The sequence below is a fragment of the Melospiza melodia genome, chromosome 3 (genome assembly GCF_035770615.1).
Source record: "Melospiza melodia melodia isolate bMelMel2 chromosome 3, bMelMel2.pri, whole genome shotgun sequence".
Classification (NCBI taxonomy): Eukaryota; Metazoa; Chordata; class Aves; order Passeriformes; family Passerellidae; genus Melospiza; species Melospiza melodia.
The window spans coordinates 15,268,626-15,292,259 of record NC_086196.1 but is presented as its reverse complement, the minus strand read 5'-3'; the positions used below and the strand labels follow the sequence as shown (position 1 = coordinate 15,292,259).

Sequence of the window (23,634 nt, the reverse complement as noted above, 5' to 3'; positions counted from 1 at the left end):
CTAAAGTTATATGAAGCACTGAGATGATGCTGTCCTATTTTGTACAGCATTACAAGTAAATGAGAGATGTTGGTATTTATGAAGTTGCAGAGTCTCTAAAATACTATTGTTAGTTACTGTAGCTGCCTGGAGGGTGAAAGTTACTATCTGCTTTTTTGAACAAGGAGTTAGAGGCATGCAGGCCTTTGAATTGTGCATTTGGAATATTTTTATAGTGTTCTGTTACAGAAAATTGAACAGTGGATTTTTTTGTATCTAAATTCATAGGAGTCTTATTTCTGCAGGTCTGCAAAAGATGACTTTGTATCCATAGTTGGAAAATGTCAAGGTATGGCAACCTCTTCATTATTACTTAGTGTCATCATTGTTATTCATACATTGCTAAATGGTGGTGTTGGTTTACTTCAGCTTCTTAAAATCATTGGAAAGAATCTCTTAATAATTTTGCTTTGTGACTAGCTCTGTTACCCTCTCTCTGCCACTTCTTTCTATTCTGAGTATATGAAACCTGAATTTGCAATGAAATTATAGTTAGAACTAATGGCTCTGGGAGACATACATGGTTTTTCTTTCTTTACTCTCCTCTGAGAAAAGCTTGTAATGCTGCTAAGCCCCCTGCATTTTTTGATGCAATTGGCTTTTGGTTCTGTTTAAGGGATTATATTTATTTTTTGCTTTTATTAATAATTTTATTCTTTTTTCATAGTGCCAAAGGATCCTAACCCTCAGTGGAGGAGAGTGGCATGGAGTCATGATTGCACATTACTTGCTTATGCTGAAAGCAGTGGAACAGTCAAAGTGTTTGACCTGATGGGTAGTGAGCTTTTGGTCATTTCACCGGTATGAGCTCTCTTGGATTAAATACCAATATAGTAGAAATTTTTTTAAGGATCATGGGTAATTTCCACTTTTTGACCTTTTTAAAGTCATGGCTTAGTTTGCTATAAATGCTTACACTGAATACCACACAGAAATGGACTTTAAAAAGTTCTACTATAATACACCCACCATAGGATCAACAAAAGTCATGTGTAACCCTTACAACAGCATAAAAGATATGTTTTACATCTGTCCTAAATTGTGGTACATCTGTAGGTGCATCAGCCAGTGGAAGTATGGAATCACCACAATTTGTATTAATAGATAATAAATCTGGACTTTATATGCAGAGTCAAATTGTAAATGAAGAAATATTTCTGCCAAAGTACTTTGCTTGGTACAATATTAGATAATTGCTGTTGACAGGCCCCACACAATATATTTTCTATTTTGCATGTTCAAAGGGTGTTTTGAACTGGTTTGTGAAGGTGGCTCAAGTGTATTTCCTCAATATATTGTCTTTGCAAACATTGTAATTATATGATTTCTTGATAATCAAGATAAAAGGAAATGTATTTAGTTTTAACTGAAACTTTATTTTTTAAATACAATATAGTTAATTTAACTTTCTAGTTCTTTCAGTAACAGAGACACTTCTTTAAAAATTCCCTTTCTCTCCCAATGTCTGCCCTTATTTTTGGGTAAAGACAGCAAGTTTTCCAGGCGATCTGAGTTACGCTATTGCTGGATTGATCTTTCTAGAATACAAAGCAAGTGCCCAGTGGTCAGCTGAGCTCCTTGTTGTTAATTACCGTGGAGAGCTGAGAAGTTATCTTGTGAGGTAAGCATAAATTTTGACTTGCTTTGAGATGCCACAGTGAACTTCAGAGAAATTCTTTCTACTCTTTAAAGAATATAAATCTGAAGTAACGCATATCTTTTTTTCCTGGCATACCTAGTGTTGGAACAAATCAAAGCTTTCAAGAAAGTCATAGTTTCAGCTTTGGCAGCCACTATGCCCATGGGATAACAACTGTCATTTACCATCCTGGTCACAGGTAAGTGTTCTGTTTGCTACTTGACATTGGTATGTAAATGATGAACAAAAAGTGGCAAAATAAACATTGAAGTGTGTTCGATAGGGAGGGGGAGAAAAATCTATTCCTGCTAAAATTGGTATTAGGGCATCAGTGATAACAAGTCATGTTTCTTTCTACTATGAAAGAGGAACCTTAGTTCATCTCACTTGACTTTCATTATTCTATTAGTAAAGTTATGTCCTTTTCTGTTTGAGTACCTTGCATAAGCAACATGCACTTTTTAGAATGTCAGGAATAGGTTCAAAAGAGGTTTCTGAATGTGATGAAAGATGGGTAATGCTGAAGGGTAAATTTAGGGGTTTTTTTCTTTCTTTTTTTTCTTTTGTTTGTTTTGGGATTTTTTTTTGTGTTGTTTTTTTTTTTTTTTGTTGTTGCGTTTTTCCATCTGGAATTCACTGCTGGACTTACTGGTGAGCTCATTGTAACTGAAATAAATCCTGGTTAGCCTATTATATATGCTAAAAATGGGTCCACTTTTTTAGTATCAATTTGTTATGTACCAAGATAAACTCAGCAACTCTATTTCTCTTCAATTGTAGGAACCAAACTTTGTTCTAGATATTTTTCTTGTATTAGATCTGCTAGGATTGAATCTTTCAGTGCAATATTACATGCAATGTTACATCACTGTATGTTTTTAAATGGAAATTAGGCCTGGCTATAAACTACCAGAAGAAACTCACTGTTGAAAAAACTTCTTCTCATTCTTCAGTATTAAATGAGCTGTCATATCTATCTTAGGAAAACAAATTATTATTAATGAGATGTAATGTTCTTCTAGCTTATTCTTTTGAGAGATTATTTTGTATATGGCTTTTTCTTTCCACTTAATTAATATTTAGTGATTTCACATCATTATTACTCAATATACTGAATTTACAGTTTTGAGGTAATAGTTGTGGGTTATGGAGCTTTGGTAGCACTCCATGACCAGACAGCAGAACCAACCCCTTGTATCGTTTCATCAGATCAGGTTTAATGGTTGTAGTATTTCCTTCTATGTGCAGCCTGTTGAGTGGCTTAGTAAAGTTGAAAAATTGACACTTGAAAGAATGGATAATTGGATGGAATGGATGGAAAACAAAAGAACCAGAGTTTTTCCCCTGATGGATGCAAGTCTTTTCCGTTTTTAAATGTAGTCTGTGGTAGAAAGCTTGTAAATTTGACATTGGAGAATTCTAAATTTGTGGGTAAAGTCTCTTGCTGAAACTTTCTTGTTATCCCAAAAAACTCTGGAAGTGCTTGGACACAAGTACTTGAAAGTTGTGCATTAAAGAAAATTGTTGATATGCCTCAAAATTTTAATTTTCAATAATGTGTTTGATCACTTAACACGTGTTCAACTTTGTCAGTTTGTGCTTTCTTGCATTTAATTTAATTTCAGGTGGTGAAATTATACTGATCTTTCTTCATTGCTTGTAAGGCTTGACTTACTGCATTACTGTATTACTGTGTATTTGCTCATGACCCATTATAGTGCAATAAAATAGCAGTTAATAACTTAATTTACTTAATTTTTTCAGCTACATGTATGATAATTGCAAAGAGACTATGTCAGTAGGGAATGTTTCTGAATCTGTAGGAAAACTTGAAACTATACCTTTTGGAAAAATCCAGTGATGACTTTTACTGTTGTGGAAAAGTATTATGTACCTTGAGTTTGATATCTAGTGCTGGTGTTCTCTTGTAATCCTGCTTTCGTCTAGGATGGAATTTACAGTGCATTTTAGTTGACAAAACTTAAATGTCTGCTTCATTGTGAGCTCTTTGTAAACTCAAATCCAAGGTTCAACAGCTGCTTGTTTTGCTATCCTAATCTGGAACTGAATGTGTCATTTCTGGGTTATCTGCAATTGCTGCAGAATGTGTTTGATACTAAAGTATAAAGTTTGCAATGAAGGGCTTGTGATGGAGGAGTTAGAGGGTTTCAGATTTATCTAAAGTTTTTGTACCAAAATTGCTAAGTAAAGAAGGGCATATCAAGTTTTTCTCGATTACCTCAACTGAGCTTGTTCTTGAGACTGGTGTTACACTGGTTATCTTCAACCCAACTTTGTACAAACCTATGGAGTGGAGTACAACTGAGGTACTGCAAGAGCAGCCAGTTTTTGCGGCTGGAGGAACTCTTTTAGATTATCTAATCCACTCCCCTTCACCTCAGTGTCAACTAGAGGAGGTTGCTTGGAGCCATGTCACTGCAAGTCCAAGACCTGCACATCTGTGTCCTCCCTTAGGAGCATGGTCTGTGTCAAGGCCTCTGAGGTGCTGGGGAGCTGCTCCAGAGGGTGCTGGAGACTGAGCCTGGCAGCACATCACTGTGATTTTTTTTAGATCGTACACAAATACTGGGTCTAGCCATCTTTTTCTGCAAAATGCTGCACTCTAGGCCTGGCAATTACATAGTTGTTTCCCATCTTTTTCTGCAAAATGCTGCACTCTAGGCCTGGCATTTACATAGGTCTTTTCCCAGGTTTTGTTGAAATGGTTCCTGACCCCTGCTAATCAGGTGTCTATCTAGAACAGAAGCTCAAAGCACCCTTTGATTAGGAACAGTTGGCAGAACTTGCTAAAAGCTTCTAAAGCATGCTGGCTAGCTCTTCCTGTCAGTGACAGGCATTGTGAAGTTCCTCAAAGGCTTTCCAGGAATTCTGTGATGGTCTCAGGAGTATGTAGCTGTTTAAGGATATAGGAATGAAGCCTGGAAACTGCTGCATGTTGGCTGGGCCATGTGTAGAGTACATGTGCAAGGAAAAAACATTAGTCTTCCTCAAGTTCATGTCTCTGGTTGCAGTTTTTGGTGAAAGTGACTTCTTTTTTTCTGCTGTAGGTTATTCTTAACACCAGAGAATAACCAAAACTCTTGAGAACTTTAAGCATCATTCTTGAGAGAGATCTTACCACTTTCTACAACTATGTGAAAGGTGGTTGTAGCCAGGTGGGGATCAACCTCCTCATCCAAGGAGCCAGGAAGACATAGAAGAAGATGAGGCTTAAGCTGTTCCAGGGGAGTTTCAGATTGGACATCAGGAGGAATTTCTTCACATTAAGGGTGATTAGACATTGGAATGGACTGCCCAGGGAAGTGGTGCAGTCACCATCCCTTGAGCTGGTCTAGTTGACATGGTGGTGTCTGATCATAGATTAGTCTTGATGATCTCAGAGGTTCTTTTCCAGCCTGATGGTGCGATTTTGTCATTCATCCATGGTATAAAATTATCCTGCTGTAGGTTAGTGACTAGCAGGAGACTTGGCATGATTAAATAAGCTTTACTGATCTCTTAAAAAGGATTAAATGTGGAAGGAATTTTTTTTTCCTTTATTCTTTCTTTGACTTTTGGAGGTGTAGTTTTGGCATCCTGGTGGCCAGAGCTGTGCTGTGTGAGTGGCAGCCCCTGCTGGGGGCAGAGCACTTGGGGAATGGTGCAGCCTTGGGAAAGGGATCATGCAGCATTCCCAGGGCAGAGTTTGGGCTCCTGCAGTTGTGCCTTTTATTGTGGATACTTTACCTTTTGATATGTGATTCATTACAATCATGCTTCCAAACAGACTACTTTTCTGAAAGTTTTCATCAAAGTAGTGATCAGTTAAATATAGAAGTGCTTGTTAATAAGGTGAAAGGGCTTCAAGGGCAAATACTGTGATACAGCTTAGTGTAATAAAGACAAGTTTAGTGTAATAATTACAAGACTTACATAAAAGTTTTTAAAATGCCACCTGTGGCATTAGTGTAATGATTACAGTTTAGTGTAATAATTACAAGACTTACATAAAAGTTTTTAAAATGCCACCTAATGGTATGCAACAAAAGTATTACATACTCATGTATAATTGGTGCAGTGGCTTTAGAAAACAGAATTGACAAGCCTTAATGTGTTCAGTTCTTCAGTGAAAGAGAAGTAGCTTTTGTACAACATCTGAATAAATGAGAATCTGATGCTTAAACAGAATGATTGGAACTTGTTATATGCTTAAGCAGTAATTTTTAATCATTTTTGAGGGTAAGAAGGAAACTCAAACTTGTGGCCAGACTTATTGTATTCTAGATGTTGGGAATTATGCTACGAATAACAAATGTTACTTGAATAATATTGAAGTTTTTTAGATTTAAGGGTATTTTTTCACAAAGTTTATTGGGCTGTTAAGTGTCTTGGTATATTTAACCTTTTGTTACCCCAAGCAAACTGCTATAGACTTAAGAAAATTAAAAAATATGTGGCAGTATGGCAGTATATGAAATCATAATGCATCTTTATATCTATTACAGACTTCTCCTTGTAGGAGGCTGTGAAACAGATGAAGATGGAGTATCTAAAGCAGCTGGTTGTGGAATATCTGCTTGGAGAATTCTGTCAGGCTCTCCCCATTACAAACAGGTCACTAGTTATGAAGATGATGTTAGAACAGTAAGTTTCTCTCCTCATTTTACTGGATAAATATTGTCAATGGAAGGTCAATAAATACCTCTTTATGAAAGACGAATTTAGTGGGATGTTTTGCTATTTTCTAAGCTATGATACATATGTCTAAACAGTTATCTTTTTCCCACAGCATCCATTTTTGCTTTTTCTGTAGCATGATTTGAACTTTAAGTTCTTAATTATCACTTGTGGTTTTAAAACCAAAAACAAGAAAGGAGTCTAAATTTCCAAGCTACAATATTTTTTGCTCCTAGTTGTACATTGGGATATATTACCTGTCTTTGTTGGAGAAAAGTTACAGTTTGTTCTTCTGTTACTTCAGAACAAAAGGCAGCACGCCTGAAATAAATATTTCAGTTTAATTATAGCTCTTGATTTCTTTTGCTTCTAGTAGAAGTAAATGTTTGATTTGGTAACAGCTTGGTTATACTGAAATAAATTTACTATATTCCAGGATAAATTCCAATGTTTACTCTTATATAGGTATTGCTTAGTATTACAAGTGAGTTGTTAATTTAATTGCAAATGAGGAGTGCTTTTCTGTGACATGTATACCTACTGAAGTTGATAGAATTATACAAACTGGATTTTATAATGCTTGCATTATTTTAAAGTAGGCAGTCTTATGGAAGTTTAAAAATAGTTACATCACAGAATAAGCTGAATTGAAAGAGACCCACAGAAATCATCGAGTCCAACTCCTGGCTCTGCACAGGATACCCAGAGTCACACCGTGTGCCCAAGAGTGTTGTCCAAACACCACTTGAGCTCTGTCAGGCTGGAGCTGTGACCACTTCCCTGGGGAGCTGCTCCAGTGCCCAGCCACCCTCTGGGTGATAAACCTTATCCTGATATGCAACCTAAACCTCCCCTGGCACAGCTTCAGGCCGTTCCCTCAGGCCCTGTCCCTGTCACCACAGAGCAGAGATCAGTGCCTGCCCCTCCTCTCCCCTCCCAAGGAGCTGTAACTGCAGTGAGCTCTGCCCTCAGCCCCGTCCAGGCTGGACAGAACAAGTGACCTCAGCCGTTCCTCACAGGCTTCCCCTCAGGGCCCTTCACCATCCTCGTGGCTTTCTTTGGGCACACTGATGGCTTCATCTCTGCCATATATTGTAGCCCTGCTGACTCATTCAACTCACTGTCAACCAGGACCCTTTCTGCAGCACTGCTCTCCAGTCTCTCATTCCTCAGTCTCTGCACACAGCCAGGGTTACCTCAGATACACAGTCTGGCACTTGGCCTTGTTAAACTTCATATGGTTGGTGACTGTCCGTCTCTAATTTGTTAAGGTCTTTCTGCAGAACCTCTAAAGAATCTTGCAAAGTTATTTTAGTATTTTAAATATTACTTTATTTTTGGTGGATGGAACTGTGGGAGATTGTTTTTCATTGTATGATTTGTTTCTGTTCTTACAGGCACAGAGAAGAGGATTATTAAGGATTATGAATTTAAGATTTTACAGCAGGCGAGGAACAGAACAGGTATTAAGATCTAGGTCTACCTCAGAAATGTATTTTACGAACGTAATTGTCTATTAATGACTACCTGAGAGACTGACTGCAAGTAGGTTTTAATTTATGCAACTTAGGAATTAACATTCTATTAAATTAATCAAAAAGCTTTAGCATTAAATGGAGTAGCTTGCCACTTACTTGGTTTTCTTAAAAATCCACTTAGTTCATTTGCTGAAGTTTGAGTCACTGGGTTTCAGGAAGAGGTCTAGAGATGTAGAGTTCAATATTAAATGTAAACCCTTATTCAAAAAAGAAAGGATTAGAAGCCACCTAATTATTGTTAATGAATGTGATAATCAGACCATGTTAGATGTGTTATATATTCTACAACACGAAAGTAGATTGTAATGATGTTTCTCAAATAAAATATATGCCCAAAGAATAAGAACAAAACTCAGCCTTCTGCACTACATGTGTTTCACTAGAAAACAACAAAAAAGCCTCAGCCCACAATTTTCACACCATGTGGGAAAGAAAAAATTGGTGGATTCAAACTAATAATTTATGGCTTAAATAGGGCAGACACAAGGACTTTACTTTTACACTTTGAGATACTATGGAAACATTTTGCTTATTAGCTTCCAATGTTTATTATGGGTCAGACTTCTATTCCCAGGAGCCTAATGAAACTGCTGATCAGAATCAACTTATTCTTAACAAATTCTGGGTATAGACCATATGTTCTCCTCTGCCATGAATGAGTGTTAAACCTTGAATGTTGTGCTGAAGTGTAGGTGTGTGCTTTCTGTATTTCTAAAGTGTTATACGTGGTGCTCATTCATGGCTTTCTTCTACATGCCTTAGGAACTTCCCATGCAGTACTGCTTTTCCTTTTCTTATCTCTTGTCTACTTGTCATGTATAGCCTTGGTTTGATTCCTTTTTCTATCCCCCTTTCCCTTCTTGTAAGAGAAATTGTTTTCCCTTCTTTGGCTTTACAAGGAAAGAACTGTAAAGAATCTGTCTACCACCTTCACTCTGTGTCCCTCTGAGTGGAAAAATGGCTGATCTGAGTTAGAAATGACCTTAATAGATTCTTGGGATGTTTTAGGTGGCTGGTTGAAAGAAGTTGCCTGCTTTATTGGAAAGGGAAAACAAATCTTTCTGAATCTTTCTCAAGGGTGGAACAGGGAGAGATTTTATTTCCTTCACTGAGAATGCTAAAGATAAAGCTGACTTAAGCTTTTTTAGCTGAAAAGCTTGTATTGCATGTAGCTGTACTAAACTTCAACTTCATTGCGCTTGCCAATACTAAATTAATGAAGAAATATGGAAACTTATTTATCCTTGAATGTTTTGATCTAATTTCAGAGATTATGGCTTGAATATATAACGTATAGTTTTTATTCCCAGTGTGAAATTAACATCCCATTTAAAATATGATGGACACAGCAGCTAGAGGACTTGTATATTACAACTGGCTACACTGGGATGTGATTCTTAGTGTTGTTAAATGACACTTAAAAAATGTGAAGTGCCAGCCTGCTGAGTTTCTCTACATCTTTTGCTGTTCCCTTAAGCTGATGAGCTGTTTACAGGGGGAGCATTGCCTGCTTTGGCAAAGGACTGATTAATTTTTATAGATAACAGGACTTGGGTGATAAATTTGAGTGTGTTAATGACCACCCAATACCTAAATCTCACAGCCAGAGAATTATTACTGTCTGCTGAGTAAACATTTACTTCCTTTCAAGATCAGTTATCTGAACAGGTTATATATTTTACCTCTGTGTTTCTGGGTGCTTTAACATCCTTTTGTTCTTTGTCTGTTGTGCAGGCAAATTAGCTTGTAAAGAGAGAAGTTCCATTAGAAGGCATGTACAATTCCTGGGCAAATTACAGTTGAAAGTGCAGTACTGCAGCTGCCTAAGAATATAGTCAGAGAATATGAATTTTTTTCTAATATAAATAATTCTTAATGGGTTTAAAAAAAAACCTTAATGCTCTCCTTTTCAATTAAAAACACATTTTAGGCATCGATTTAAGGAGTGCTCTCAACAGCTGCAAACCACTGTACAACAATAAACATTTCTTGATTGTCATTGCTTCTCTGGCATACCTAGCACTTTAAAAAGACTAAGAAATAAAATAAAAATAATAGTAAAAAAAACCTCCCAAGTCCCAACAAACACACTGACCTGAAAAGAATATTTTTTATCTTAAAATAATACCTACCAATAACATTCTGCCATTTAAACTTCTTAATTGATGGATGTCAGCTAACTTTTCTATGCTTCGTTTGTGTTGGGATATTTTCTGAGAGGGGTGGTGCTGGCCTAAAAAAAAATTGGTTAGCTGCGTGCTTGGAAAAATTTAACTGTGAATCTTTATTAAAAGGTTTTTTAAAGTGAGCTAACAAAATGGAATTTTATGAACAATGTAATTTTTGGGAATCTGTATCCTGCTGTCTTTTAGGGAAGATGGGACACTTTAAGAAATGAATGATCTTCCTGAAAACATAGTAGAGAGGGGTGAATAAATGTAAAATGTATTTTCGGAAATTGTCATTTATTGCCAGTGTCACTAAATTTGACTTTAAAATGTAAGTGTGTATTTAGAGTGTCTTGTGGAAATAGCATACAGATCCAGTTGTAAATGCACTGGATTTTGTGAATCCTTAAGAAGGTATTTTGCCTCTTAAAGTGTCCAGAGCTGATGGAAAACTTAATCTAGGAGAATTTTTGTAGCCTTAAAGAAGTTAATGTACAAATGCTGAATTAATTTATCTATATGGACTTAATCTGATATACACTATGTTACTACTTGGTCTGTTGTCACTCGAGGTTCTTGGATTTTGATTCAGTGTCCTGAAATGAACAGTGTTCTCCTCCAAGATCTCTTATTGTCTGATTTCTTGTATCCCTTTTTTTGCTTTCCTTTAATTTAAGAATTGGATTTGTAATAATACCAACCTGTAAGTTTGCTCCCAAGGAGGAGGAGTTGTACTAAGCTGTGGTTTGGTCATAGTCTTTCTTGAAGACTATTAAGGAGCAATCAGGACAAGAGAGTCAGAATAGTAGAAAACTGAGGCTGCTGGATGTTTTTTCTGTGCAGAGAACAACCTGTGCTTTTCCCTTCAAGCAGCTCTGCATTGCTGTCAGGGTGTTCTCTTAGGAATGCTGCACTTCCAGGTTTTATTTGCCATATAACGGTGTGATACAGAAGTTTACATTCCTAAAGATTTGCTCATGCTAAGATAGTGTTCTTCCTTTATGCAGGTTGTTTTTATTCTTCCATGTCACAACTGATCTCTTACTTTTTTCTTTTAGAATAAGGGTTTTTTTGTTTGATTTTAATTTAAGGTATGTTAACTTTTCAGGGTGGAAGATTGTACAATTTTTTGTTTCTCTAAAAGAGAGGAAAAAAAATGTATTTGGAGGAATTTTTTGGGGTATTCCTTGGTGTATATTTTTATTATGTTTGTTTGTTTATTTGCTTGGATGCCATGTTCGGCAGGATGGAGTTTTCAAGATGAATCTTTCTCCTGATGGAGCACTTCTGGCAGCTATTCATTTCTCAGGAAAACTGACGATCTGGTCTATTCCATCTCTCAGACAACAAGGAGAATGGGACCAAACTGCTCAGGTAAGAAGAATGTACATGTTTAGAAACTTGAATTATATATCTTACTCTGCTCCTCTAGAATTGTGTTTTTGTAGGAGTGAGAGGAGTTCAGGTAACTGTGTGTTAGCTACACACAAGCTTCCCAGTCAGCTCCATGTTTTTCAAGAGCCCTATACTTACATTTATTATAATCTTTCTATGTTACTCCCATGAACTGTGAACTTGAAAAATTAAGAAAAAGAACCAATCATGTTGCAATGAATTTTTCATGAGGCATTTTGGTACCAAGTAGGTAACACTGTTAGAATTAGACTACAACACCATTAGACTGAAATGCAGTTACAGAAGAGAAGTAGAGGCTAACATGGCTAAATTTGTTTCACTGGTTGAAACTAAATTCTGGATGTCTTAGTGTATTCTATTCCTCCCTCAAAATTTACCATACCTGATTCCAGATGATGCTGTAGAATATTTTCTTAATCAGTTTGCTGTTAAGTCCGATGCTTTCTGCAGGAATTATTTGCAAAACTAAGTAGAGGAACTTTCATTAGGAATTTCTCAGACACTGGCAAACTTTTAGTGACTTGTGTGAATTAAAACACTGGAAATTTAAAGCTAATTAGTTTTCAAAGAAAAAAACCCCAACTGTATTTTAATGAGGAAATGCATTCTGAAAAGTGAAAAATCTGAAGTGAAGCACACTAGTATGTGAAGTGTTCTGATTTTCCTCCCATTAATTTCTTGACTAATAGTTAAAGAAAGGCTTTTCACTTGGAGTACTGTATGCTATGCTCTGAACCTATGAGATATAAACCAATATCCGTTCCAAGTAGGGTAAACAAATGGGATCGAAATGTAATTTCAAGCTTATTTAGAAAAGCATTTTTAAACAGCAACCAAAACAAAATCTCAAAGAATTTCTGTTCTAGTGTTGAGATGAGTACTGTGTCTATATATGCATATCTATTTATCTCTGTTTTTAATATATACTTCAGACAAATTTTGCTCAAGGATGCTTACAGTGAATTGTATTTTTTCTTTGTTTTTAGTAATAATGAGTATGTATTCTGAAGGAGCATTCAGGACTTCATAATTCAGTGAGGGTGATACAAAGGAATATTTAGTGCTTGACTATTCTCAAAATTTTTTTATAGGTGAAACTGGTGTCCAAGTATAATGTGTATTTTCATAATATGTGTGAAATTAAATTAGACTGGCCTTATGTTTACTTTTAATTAGTAGACTCTCCTCTTTCTACTGAAAAATCAAGTCTGAAAAGCACCTTCTGCTTTATCCAAATGTGCTTTAGTTATTTCAGCTTCCTGTACTTCCACTGTGTTGCACTTGGGGGCAGGATTTCTGTCACTGCTAAGTCACGTTTAAAATAACAGCACTGCAACCTAATTCTAAACCTTGTGGTGCCTCAGTTAATAATGCTGCTGCTTTTCTTGCACTAGTCTTCAAAGGGGCTTTATAATTATGAAAACAGCTGGGGAAAATGCTTAGAGAACTGTGCTAGACTGTCACACAGGGCCACTACACAGACTCTCTTGGAGATTATTTTATGTGCCTGCAGTCCTGTGTATAGACATGAAAAGCTAACACTTGGCTTTTGATTGCTGGTGAGGAGAACCTTTATTTCTGAAATCTTTTGGGTATGATTACTGTTTAAAGCTGGTCAGGCCATGACTTGTGGTTTTGGTTTTTTTATTTTTCCTTTTAATTGTCTGTGGAAAGGTACAATGGTGCTGCAGCAGTTGTATATTTATGCTTGAGAAGAGTTTGAATTTGTAGAGAGCATTTTAATTGAAAACTGAGTGGGTCAACTACAGAGTAAATAAACGGATTCTGTGTTACTTGCATGTCATTTTTTTTTTAGCCCGGCTATGATGAGCTTAACCCAGACTGGAGACTCTCTAGTGAAAAAAGAAAGAAAATAAAAGGTATGCAGTACAGTTAGATCATTATTTTATATCACTGTGGAGTTAAAAATAGTAATGCAAATACATGAGGACTGAAATAGCTGAATTAAATCTCAGTCAGGGTGCCAATATTGCATGATTTGAATTTGTAGCATGGTAGATCTAAATGACTGTCACAATAGGTTTTTTTTCAGATTCTCTTTTCGGAATGCTTATATAGCTATAAAAAAGTTGGTATTTCAGTTAGCACAGGATTTCATTGTTTCTTCCTGTAAATGTCTAATAAATCTTGAAAGCTACTTTAATTAAAAGATACCAGTTAAAATTCTAAAAACAATTCTAAAGCAATTTCCTCTAACTGGATTTACCTCATCACACTCTATTATTTTCTGAAAGCTCAGGCCAGTCTGAGCAGCCATTTAGCACCTGGTTATTGCATGGCTGTTCCAAGAGTGCAGAGATCAATAGCTATTCCATGATCCATTTGCTGCTGCTTATACACATCTATATTATTAAGAAATTCCTGCTTCTTTTTAATATTTTCTTTGGAGAGATTCTGTCTTCAGGTTAATTCATCTGACTTCATACGTAGGCACTGCTGGTTAAGCACTATTTAAAAAAGGAATAATCTGACCTGTTTGTTAGTGCTGTTTGGGAAAAGGTTGTTTTCATCAGAGAAGAGGGAAGTGACATGTGGGGGCGAGCAGTATGATCCCACTCTCTGATGAGCCCTTTATCCCAATACCCAGTTACCACAATCAAGACAGTGACTGGAAATGCTATAGCTTCCATCCTCAGTCCTAGAAACTTTCTCGTTTACTTGGTTTTTTAGTTTAACCTTCCTAACAACATCCTCTTGGAATATCTTGATATGTTTACTTGTCCTCAAAAGTACTGTAGCCTGTTCTGATTTTCACTATTAGGTTTGTTGTCATGTTGAGGATGGCCTGATAGGTAATGAAGTAGATCTTTATCATAGATGAAAAATCTGTTAGTTTTCGTGCAAGTTAATCAGTTCACTGTGAATTTTTTCCAAATAATTTATATATATTATGTTTGTAATTGTGACTTTTTTTTTTGTTCTCAACAGCTTTATTTAATACAAATATGGTTTAGTAAAAGATAACTGATATAAAATACAGACTTAGTGAACCAAAGTTGCAAATATAACAATAAATATCTGTTAGATTAGACTGTATTTCTTCATAATGGCAGTCTCCTCTGTTCTTACCTGAGGTTTAACATTATCTTTCTTTATATGGTGCATTCTTATTTTAGATAAAGAGTCCTATTACCCATTGATAGATGTAAATTGGTGGGCAGATAATTCTGTCATCCTTGCTCGCTGCTCTGGTGCATTGACTGTGTCATCAGTCAAGACATTAAGGAACCTGCTGGGAAAGACTTGTGAATGGTTTGAGAGTTCTCCCCAGGTCACTTCAGCTCATGATGGAGGATTTTTAAGTCTGGAGGTGAGCAATGCATAAGCAGGTATCCTTGTGGATTGCAGTATAACAGTTTGCTCTTTTATATGTGATCCTTAGGTAGGGGGTTAAAATAGAAGATGTTACTGCTAATAGGAAAAGTGATTCTTCTTCCTTATCTGTAGATGGGCATTGCAGGCGGGTTCCGAACTTGCTGCAGCTTAACTGTTCTAAGAAAAACTTGATCAAATAATAAATAACTTGTGGAGAGTAGAAGCAAAACTCCTGGAACGTTGAGTCTCAATGAGAGGAAACTTGCAACAGAAAAGAATTTGTGTTGACAGTAACCTTGCATTGTATGTTAGTGTTCTGAAGAGCATTGCAACCATCCCTCTTCCACTTTGAAATGCATGACTCATAAAGAAGGAGTGAACATGTTTCACTTAGACATGAGGAACACAGTGAAGGCAGAGCCACATAAGAGATATATATTTTTTGTTTATTTTTAGTAGGATTCCAGAAGGGAGTAAAGGGTAATAAAGTTAACCAGTAATTTTCTTTATAACAGAGAAAATTACTCCTTTTTAAAGCTTATATTGAAATAGGTCTTAAACATCTTAATCAAAAGTTTAACATTAGAATCAGAAAATCTCAGTACAAAGCTTGTGTGTATGTTTTTGGCAAGTTGTATTGTTCTGGAAGTAATATGTACAGCTTGTGACTGGCATAACATAGCCTAAGGATGTAGTCTGAGATTGCATTGAATAGAAAACCTTGATTTGAACAGCTGAGAGTTGAAAACACTCTTGTATGCTGCAGAAAGCTATAGAAAGTGTGGAAAGCTGTCTCCACTGTTCTGCCTTATCTTGGCTGATGCAGGAGGTGTAGGGTAAAAGTAGGTTACTAAGAAGCCTTCACTTTGGTAGGTGAGGGATGAAACCTCACATCCAGGAGACAGATGCAGTCAAGGTTTGTGGAACAGGTTAAGCAACCTGAGAAACAAAGGGTTTTAAGGAGAGAGGGAGGAAGGATGTTGATTCTGTAATTTGAAGTGGAAGATGTACTCAGTTCTTACTAAACTAGTTAAGATGTACTAGGTGGATGCTTCTTGTTCATGTTTTCTTGCAGTGTGAGGTGAAACTCGTTCCAAAAAGATTGCGCTTGGAGAGCAGGCCTGGTGATGAAGATGAGGGAGATGATGACTCAGACTCAGATGAGGAGACTTCTGCTAAGGACAGATACTTCAGCTACCTAAAGCAAGGCCTGTACTTTGTAACAGAAATGGAACGATTTGCTCCTCCACGGAAACGGCCACGTACTATTACAAAGAATTTCCGCCTTGTCAGCTTAAGATCCACAACTCCAGAGGAATTGTACCAGAGAAAAGTAAGTCTGGAAGGAAAAGTAAAATCTCTTTTAATCAGCTTTATTTAGAAAGAGCTTTTTCTTTTAATTCCTGCTGTATTGACAAAAGGGTTTAGGTGCATATTTCTGAGAGTCTCTTAACTCTCAATGTGCTGTGTCACCTGATTAAAGGGATCCTTTTTTAAAAATAGCAGTATGATAACTGAAATGATGTGATGTTTCCACTGGGAGTCATTGTGTATCATTGGCTTGGCTAGTCTTGGACATGTACTCATGTGTTTGCATGTAGTGCAAGACTTGGCAAATATATTGAATGAAATCAGTTTCACTTGTTGTTGGCCCAGGAGTGGGTTAACTTACAGTCTTCTGTGAATGTTTTGCCTATTTTTTCAGATATATGTAACACATTAAGCCTCTGAGTCATTCTTACCAAACAGATACTGCTCTGTTTTTAGGGATCTTGGACAGACTGCTTTGTCTGTGCCATTCCTGTTGTTCTGCTGGTAAACCAGCCCACTCTGTAACTCTTACCGTTCCCAGGGAATGCTGCTGTCAGACTAAATTTGATGTATATCTAATATAATGTTACCTAAATAACATGTTCCTTTTATTTGAGGGGAAAAATCTTTGATTTTCCAGAGGTGTCCATCAGATCTGAGTCTTACTTATCTGTATCTTGAACCAGTCTCTTTCCTACCTGCTTATGCATACCCACAGTAATTATCCCTCTGCCTCTTTCAACACACAGAATTAACAATTCATTGTTCAATATGGAAAATCAGATGACTTTAATTTTCATGTGTTTGCTTTTTAGATTGATAATGAAGAATATGGGGAAGCTTTGTCTTTAGCTCAAACATATGGCCTTGATTCTGATCTTGTGTACCAAAGACAGTGGAGGAAGTCGGCTGTTAATGTCGCTTCAATTCAAGACTATTTGGTGCGTTTGTGTTTTGTGATTTTTTTTTTAAGGCTTTCTTATCAGACTGTCTGTGTTATCTTTACAGGAATGGAATTCTCAATTGTGTTCTAATTTATGCAATGTGAATTGGTGGCAGTTTGAAGAATTGCTCTGAAAATTCCATTTCATGTCATGTGTAAGAGAGCAGTTTAACTGAAGCCCTGATCTAGAAACCTTGGCAGCGAATGAAAGTCTTTTGGAATATTTTCTAACTTCTGTTAATAGCAACACGCTTCCTGTGTGTAATCTCTTCCCCCACATGCCGAAATAGATTATTGCCTGGCAGATGAAGAATAATAATTGGAAATATCAACTGTTTATACTTCAAGTTATTATAGAAAATAAATTGTGAAGGTGAAGTTGGTACAGTAGCTGTATCACAAAGTTTGAATAACAAAATTTACAGTGAACTCTGCAAACTGTAACTGATCTTTTCAGTAGAATTCAACATGGGGTTTTTTTGGCTTGGAAGAAAAACTACTAACTCAGCAGAAAAATGGTGTTTAAGTTGTACAACCTCATGGTTGTGGTAAACTATTAGTAATAGAAATGTACTATTACTATAGAACAGTAATATATAGTTTAGTATTAGAATAGCAGATAGAGTATGGTATTAGTAATATAGGTATATTAGTGTATATATAGTAGTATAGATAAGGTATATCAGTCTAGTATTACAAGAGATCAAGAAAAGTGTATTCTATATCTTTTCAAGTCAGATATTGACTAAATGTTAAAATTTAGCCATTCTGTATGTGATCTGTAATGTCAACCAAAGATCAGCAGATAAGGCAAATATATTGTGTAATTTGGGTGCCTTTTCTGTCACAGAATCTTAGTGAATGTGAAGAAGATGGTATTGAAAATTACTCTAGTGCGGTTCTGGAATTTATACACTTGATGTATAAAACATGTATTTTATCCCCAAACCATCACATTGTATTTAGTGTAAAAAGGAGTAAAGTTAATTAGAAAGTGCAAATAATTACTTCTGTTCCAGTTGTGGAAGTTCTCCTAAGTAATTTGATATTTCCATGCCCTTTTCTGCCGCATATATATTCCCCTCTGAGGGGATTGTGTTTATTTTGTTCTCATCTCTTTTGTTGGTTTGCATTGTCAGTCACCAGGGGAGCTTGACATTTTCTTAAGAGGACGAAATACATGAGAAAACTTTATTGTAATCTCTGATTCTGTTGCTTTGGATTGGACTGCGTAACGTTGTGTCTGTTCTCTTGTTCTTGGACAGAGCAAAATCAAGAAACGTGCATGGGTTCTTCATGAGTGCTTGGAAAGAGTTCCAGAAAATGCAGATGCTGCTAAGAAGCTGCTTCAGTATGGCTTGAAAGGCACAGACTTGGAGGCTCTTGTGGCCATAGGAAAAGGAGAGGATGGTGGCAGGTTTGGGAAGAGTATTTTTTTTGTTTGTTTTCTTTTTAAAGAATGGTGTATAAAGTATTTTATGGTAATTTGGTAATTTTTTTTTTTTGTATCAACCACTAGTGAAAATATTGGGAAGCTTTTGTAGGACATAAAGAAAGGTCATGCTTTGACTCAGACTTATTATATAGATGTCCATAAAGTACCTATATATTTTACCTATGTATGTATATAAAATACAGTGTTCATTGTAAATATATGCCCTGTAATTTCTTCATCAGAGGGAATTTCTGATGTCAATATTTTACTATGAGAATCTGTTTCCCTTGCTGCTTCTGAAAGCTGCAACTAATCCTATAAATGTGTTTGGTTATGTCTTAGTTGTATTGATCAAGCAGAAGCAAGACACAGTAGAGACAATTCTCCTCAGTGTTCAGTTTCTGGTGGTCGAAATAGAAAGCGGCTGTTCTTTGTGCAGTCTTCTATTGCCATTGTGTGCTGGAGAGCTGCTGCCAATCCAATTGCTGGCTGTGGAATTTAGAAACTTCTATCAAGTTTGGTTTTGGTTTGTTTTAGGGAGGGAGTGGAAACAGAAGTTGATGTCTCTTGTTGGCTTGGGAAGAATCCCTGCTTGTTTAAAACACAAAAATTCAGTATTTTTCTATAAATATGCAGATTTTTAGTCAAAACATAGACAAAAGGCTGTTTTAATATGTTTCTTCAAAAATGATTTAATTTCTTTTTTCCCCCCTTTTCTTAGATTGTTGATTTTGTCTTCCAGATTTATCTTACCAGGGGAAGTGGACATTGAAATTCCCTATGAAGACCTTCTGTCACCAGATGAAGAAATGGATACTAGAAAGGAAAAGGAGGCCAAAAAGCGTCAAGAACTGCTAGCATCAGTAAACTTCTCAAAGTAAATGAAATGTTAAGCCATGTTTTATTCAGAATTATAGGTTTATAATAACTACACAGTTGCAAGACCATAATTACTCATATATATTATTCCTACTAGAAAAGTGGTATAAATTTTAATTGGCATTATATTGTGTCAAGTTCTCGGTTTAGTTAATTTCTTGATATATCCCAGTGCAAAAAGTCATTAAAATCTGTAACCTTTGTCTTCATAATGCATGTGACATAAAATATTAATGGCAAATGTGAAAATTCCTGTTCTGAACACAGGCTGACCCTGGAACAGAAGGAGCTGTGCCGTAGCAGGCTGAAGCTGTTAACTTACCTTGATCGCCTTGAGACCTATGAGGTGAGTTCTTCTGAGTTCTCACACCCCAGGTGTTCCTGCAACTTTTGCAGCACCTCATCTTACCATTTTTTGTTATTTATTGTGGTATTAATGTTTATTGCCTTGTTGAAAGGCTATAAACTCCAGTCTGTCACTGGAGAAAAGTAAGATGTTTTCTGTTTGAGTGACTGTTTCTCCTGCTTCACTGTTTCCAAAGGATGGCTTCTAGTCTTGAGAGGTGCAGTTGGGCAAAAGCCTGCGTTGAGCATCCTGTGTCTGCAGGGAATTGAGTTATGCAGCTACATGGGATGTAGAGTTCAGGCACGGTTACTGTGATATCCCTGTCTGTCAAATTGACAAGTTCTGTGCAGGTTCTCTAACAAATCTTTTTCTTCCATGAGCTTACAAATGTGAAAGTTTTTGGAATGTCAAACTGTATTTTACTAGGTTTTAAAATTTAAAGTTTGCAGTTGGTAATGCACACACTCCCATTTATGGCTTTTACCACATCCCTGTAATTAATGATGTCTAAACCTTAATTAAAATAAGGCAGAAAATGGTTTTAGCTTATCAATCAAAAATGCATCTGTTTTTTTCATACTGAAACAAAAAACCCAGCATACTTTTCAGCGTATATCTCAAACTTACTCATCCTAGGATAAAAAGATGTGTGGACTTTTTGATGCTTTTGTAAATCTTGTATAAAAAGCAGTCTTTTTTTTTTTTTTTTGAAGGAAATCCTTGGAGGGCCTCATGCAGCTGAACATTACGATGGAGAATTCTTTAAGAAGTTCAGAAATCAGAATATTGTACTTTCAGCAAGAACTTATGCTCGGGTATTAATATTTATGTTGCTAGAATCCAGTGTTGTTTTGATATTGCTCTTTGCACTAAAGTGCTTTTTCCTCCTCCTTTTGAACTTGGTTGAATCTCAATGGAAATTTAAGAGGTAGTGTCTTTGATTTTAAATAAATGAATGCTGTGACCCTGACCTTGTTTTTTTGTTGCTAAAGAAAATTTTAAAATTAACTGTTTGTTGTATGACCTAAACTTTCTTGCTCATTTTCACTACATTGCTCTATTTTCAGTCTAAATCAGTCTTAAGCTCTGCAACTTACTGTTCTGTTCTTTAGGAAAGCAATGTGAGAGCCCTGGAAATTTTGTTCACTTTCCATGGATCAGTTTTACTTCCACACAGACAGGCAATTCTCTCCAATTTCCCGGAGACCACTTCACCACACGAGTATGCTTTGCTGTTACCTGAGGCTTGGTAAGGCTGCATTGATAGATACTAACTCAAAGGGAGAAAGTTTTTAGATTAATACATAAATTAGTTTCCATGTATGGCACTCTGTTATTGGTTATTATCTGGAATCAAGAGAGCAGCTTTGTCTGTATGGGTTTTGAGTTTACCAGTCATCGTTTTCAGCTTTACTTTGTGCCCTTTGTGGAATCCTTTTGGTCGTTAACAGGAAAGTTGGGATCTAGAGGTTCTTTACTCCATTACATATCTAAGAGGGAACATGGATTTGTCTGACCTGAAACTGCCCAGATTTTCACCTGTGTAGTACTGGTCTTTAACTGGCTTGTGGTAACAGCCACTGTTAGGAAAGGAATAATACAAGTGTTTAGGTCCCTGGAAGCAAATGCATTTTTCTGGATTTGTTTTGTGAAGTAATTTAACACTTAAGCAGTCAGTAACTTCAGAAACATTTATCTAATTGGTACTAATTCTTACGTAACTTGGTAAGGTAGAATTTTGAAAAGCTTCAAATACAGACTTTCCTACTGTTTCATTTCAGCATAAAAGCTTATTTTATTGTAAATTTTATTTTTCTAAGAGAGTCTTCCTTGAACATCATAATTAAGTTCTTCATATTAATTAGAAAAATTTTTTGCTTTTAGAGTGTTTCTTTTCAACTCTTCAATTATGATATTAGTTTTGAAGCAAATTGTTCAGTGCTCATAAAGAGATGGACAGATTTCATTATTTGGTACTTTACAATAGGACTTTGAAGCCTTACTTAAAGAGGGAAAGTTTCTAGAGAAGCTAATAGAATTTTTTTGGTAGTCTTCCATTATTATAGTCAAACTTTCCACTTCAAGGTTTTGCCAGTCCCATTTGGGCAATTCTTCTTTTACAATAGGGTTTTTCAATTCATTCCCCTGAAACTTTTCCTAACTCAAAATACTTACCAGTTTTGTTGTCTCTCAAGAGAAAAACAGTCTTTCATGATAGCTAATGCTTCCCTTTTTATTTGTTGGTAGTATTAGCAACACATTTAGTGATTTAATTAAGGTAAAAAACCACTTGTTTTATCCTTTTCTTTAAAGTACAAGTTAGGACCATGAAGAGAAATTATTGAAGCGTTTATAAAATTGGTAAAACTTACTCAGTTTTTCTCTTTTTTTAAGGTTTGGAGTGTGATAACAGGGAAGAGCGGTCATCTTAAATGTGGTTACGGTCCATTGTTGGTCATAAATAGGGTCCTTGCGTTTCTGAAGGGTTATTTGTTCTTGGTTTTGTTGTTTTTCTTTTTGTTTTTATAATTTTTTTTTACTTTGTTGTTCTGTTTGTTTACGAAACTGACTTATGCGCCAAGAGACAAGATGACAGCTAAAATAAAACATTTCACTAGTGATCTAGTAGTAAAGATGTGAAGTTATGGGGTAAGAACTTAGTTTTGTCTGCTATTGAAAAATGAAAGTATATATTTTGAATTTTTATTCTCATAGCAGACAGAACTTTCCAGTGCTAGGATCAGGTATGTGCAGGTTCACACTTTTTATCCTCCAGGTTGCAGAATAGACAATACTGTGTGTCTTTTGAAGTTTTTGTCTTTGGACAACTACAAAATGAAGATGAGATTAACACAAATCCCATACATTTATAAAACCAAAAATACACTGTATATTTGATATAAGCTTTTCCTAAAACTGTTTCTCTGCTACAAAACTGATTGCTCATAATGTTGTTAAATATACTCCCTAAATCAATACTTTAGTAATGTGATTAAATATGTACTGATGGCAGTATCTATCAATGAGACCAATATACTAATGAAATAGATTTAAGTTGTGGAAAGTGAAATTTTCTTACTATTTTAAGGCAATTCTGGCAATTCTTGTGTCATATGAATTGAAGAGAATTGAAGTTCTCAGTAATTTTTTGTGACTTTATTGTCCTTGTCTCTCTGGTGGTTGTTTTTTAGGGAGTTTATTAGGATGGTAAAATTACTGACATTCTGTAGATATGGGCTCTCTAGCTTATGTAGCTTGTAGTTACAGGCATCTCAGGACAAGCAGTGAATCAATGTTGATGAACTTTGACTTTAGGCAAATAGATTCTGAATCAGGAAAGGACTGTCTGGTTTTCCTTTTGAAATTTCACAGTGTTGCACTTGGGAAATAGGGGGTTATCCTTCAGCAGCTTTTTACCTCTTAGTTGCAAAAAAGGCTGCTCTCCAGTGATTTCTCTTAGATCTTTGTTTTTTCTGAAAATTTTCAGTCGCAGTATTTGTACCAGTAGATTTCAGTAGGGTATTTGGTGCATGTGGTGAGACCACTGGCACAGATCAGCTGATGGCATTGCCTGGTCAGGAGTGCAGCCTGATCCAGTGGCCTTGCTTAAAGAGCACCTTGTTCATGCCTTGTTGATGCCTTTGTTGCTCAGTTTCCTGCAGCTCAGACCCCTGTTGATCAGAAACGGTTTTGGTGGAGGTGTCTTCTGCATCTTCCTATATGGCTCTGTGTGTGTCTGTCTGTGTAGGATGAAGTTCTGTTTTGAATTTACCATATTGTTGTGTCTGTGTACGCTGCACACTTAGAACAATAAGGGGGTTGATTCCCAGCTGGAGCTCTGTGAGGTGACACTCATCCCTGTGGGAATTCACTGCATTGCTCTATGCTCACTTAGTTCTTCCATCTC

The 23,634-nt window shown here is 36.2% G+C and overlaps 1 protein-coding gene across 3 annotated transcripts in view; it reads left to right on the top strand.

The window, feature by feature from the left end:
- NBAS (NBAS subunit of NRZ tethering complex) overlaps window positions 1–23,634 on the top strand; it is a 159,881-nt gene that overhangs the window by 8,904 nt on the left and 127,343 nt on the right. For all 3 annotated transcript variants that reach the window (XM_063150856.1, XM_063150857.1, XM_063150855.1), the window contains exons 6-21: window positions 285–328; window positions 707–840; window positions 1,527–1,660; window positions 1,779–1,877; window positions 6,184–6,322; window positions 7,753–7,818; window positions 11,307–11,435; window positions 13,294–13,357; window positions 14,615–14,808; window positions 15,889–16,146; window positions 16,940–17,065; window positions 18,333–18,484; window positions 19,245–19,379; window positions 19,649–19,727; window positions 20,441–20,542; window positions 20,840–20,976. In XM_063150856.1, coding sequence (XP_063006926.1) covers window positions 285–328; window positions 707–840; window positions 1,527–1,660; window positions 1,779–1,877; window positions 6,184–6,322; window positions 7,753–7,818; window positions 11,307–11,435; window positions 13,294–13,357; window positions 14,615–14,808; window positions 15,889–16,146; window positions 16,940–17,065; window positions 18,333–18,484; window positions 19,245–19,379; window positions 19,649–19,727; window positions 20,441–20,542; window positions 20,840–20,976 — 1,992 coding nt within the window. The remainder of the gene's footprint in view (window positions 1–284; window positions 329–706; window positions 841–1,526; window positions 1,661–1,778; window positions 1,878–6,183; window positions 6,323–7,752; window positions 7,819–11,306; window positions 11,436–13,293; window positions 13,358–14,614; window positions 14,809–15,888; window positions 16,147–16,939; window positions 17,066–18,332; window positions 18,485–19,244; window positions 19,380–19,648; window positions 19,728–20,440; window positions 20,543–20,839; window positions 20,977–23,634) is intronic.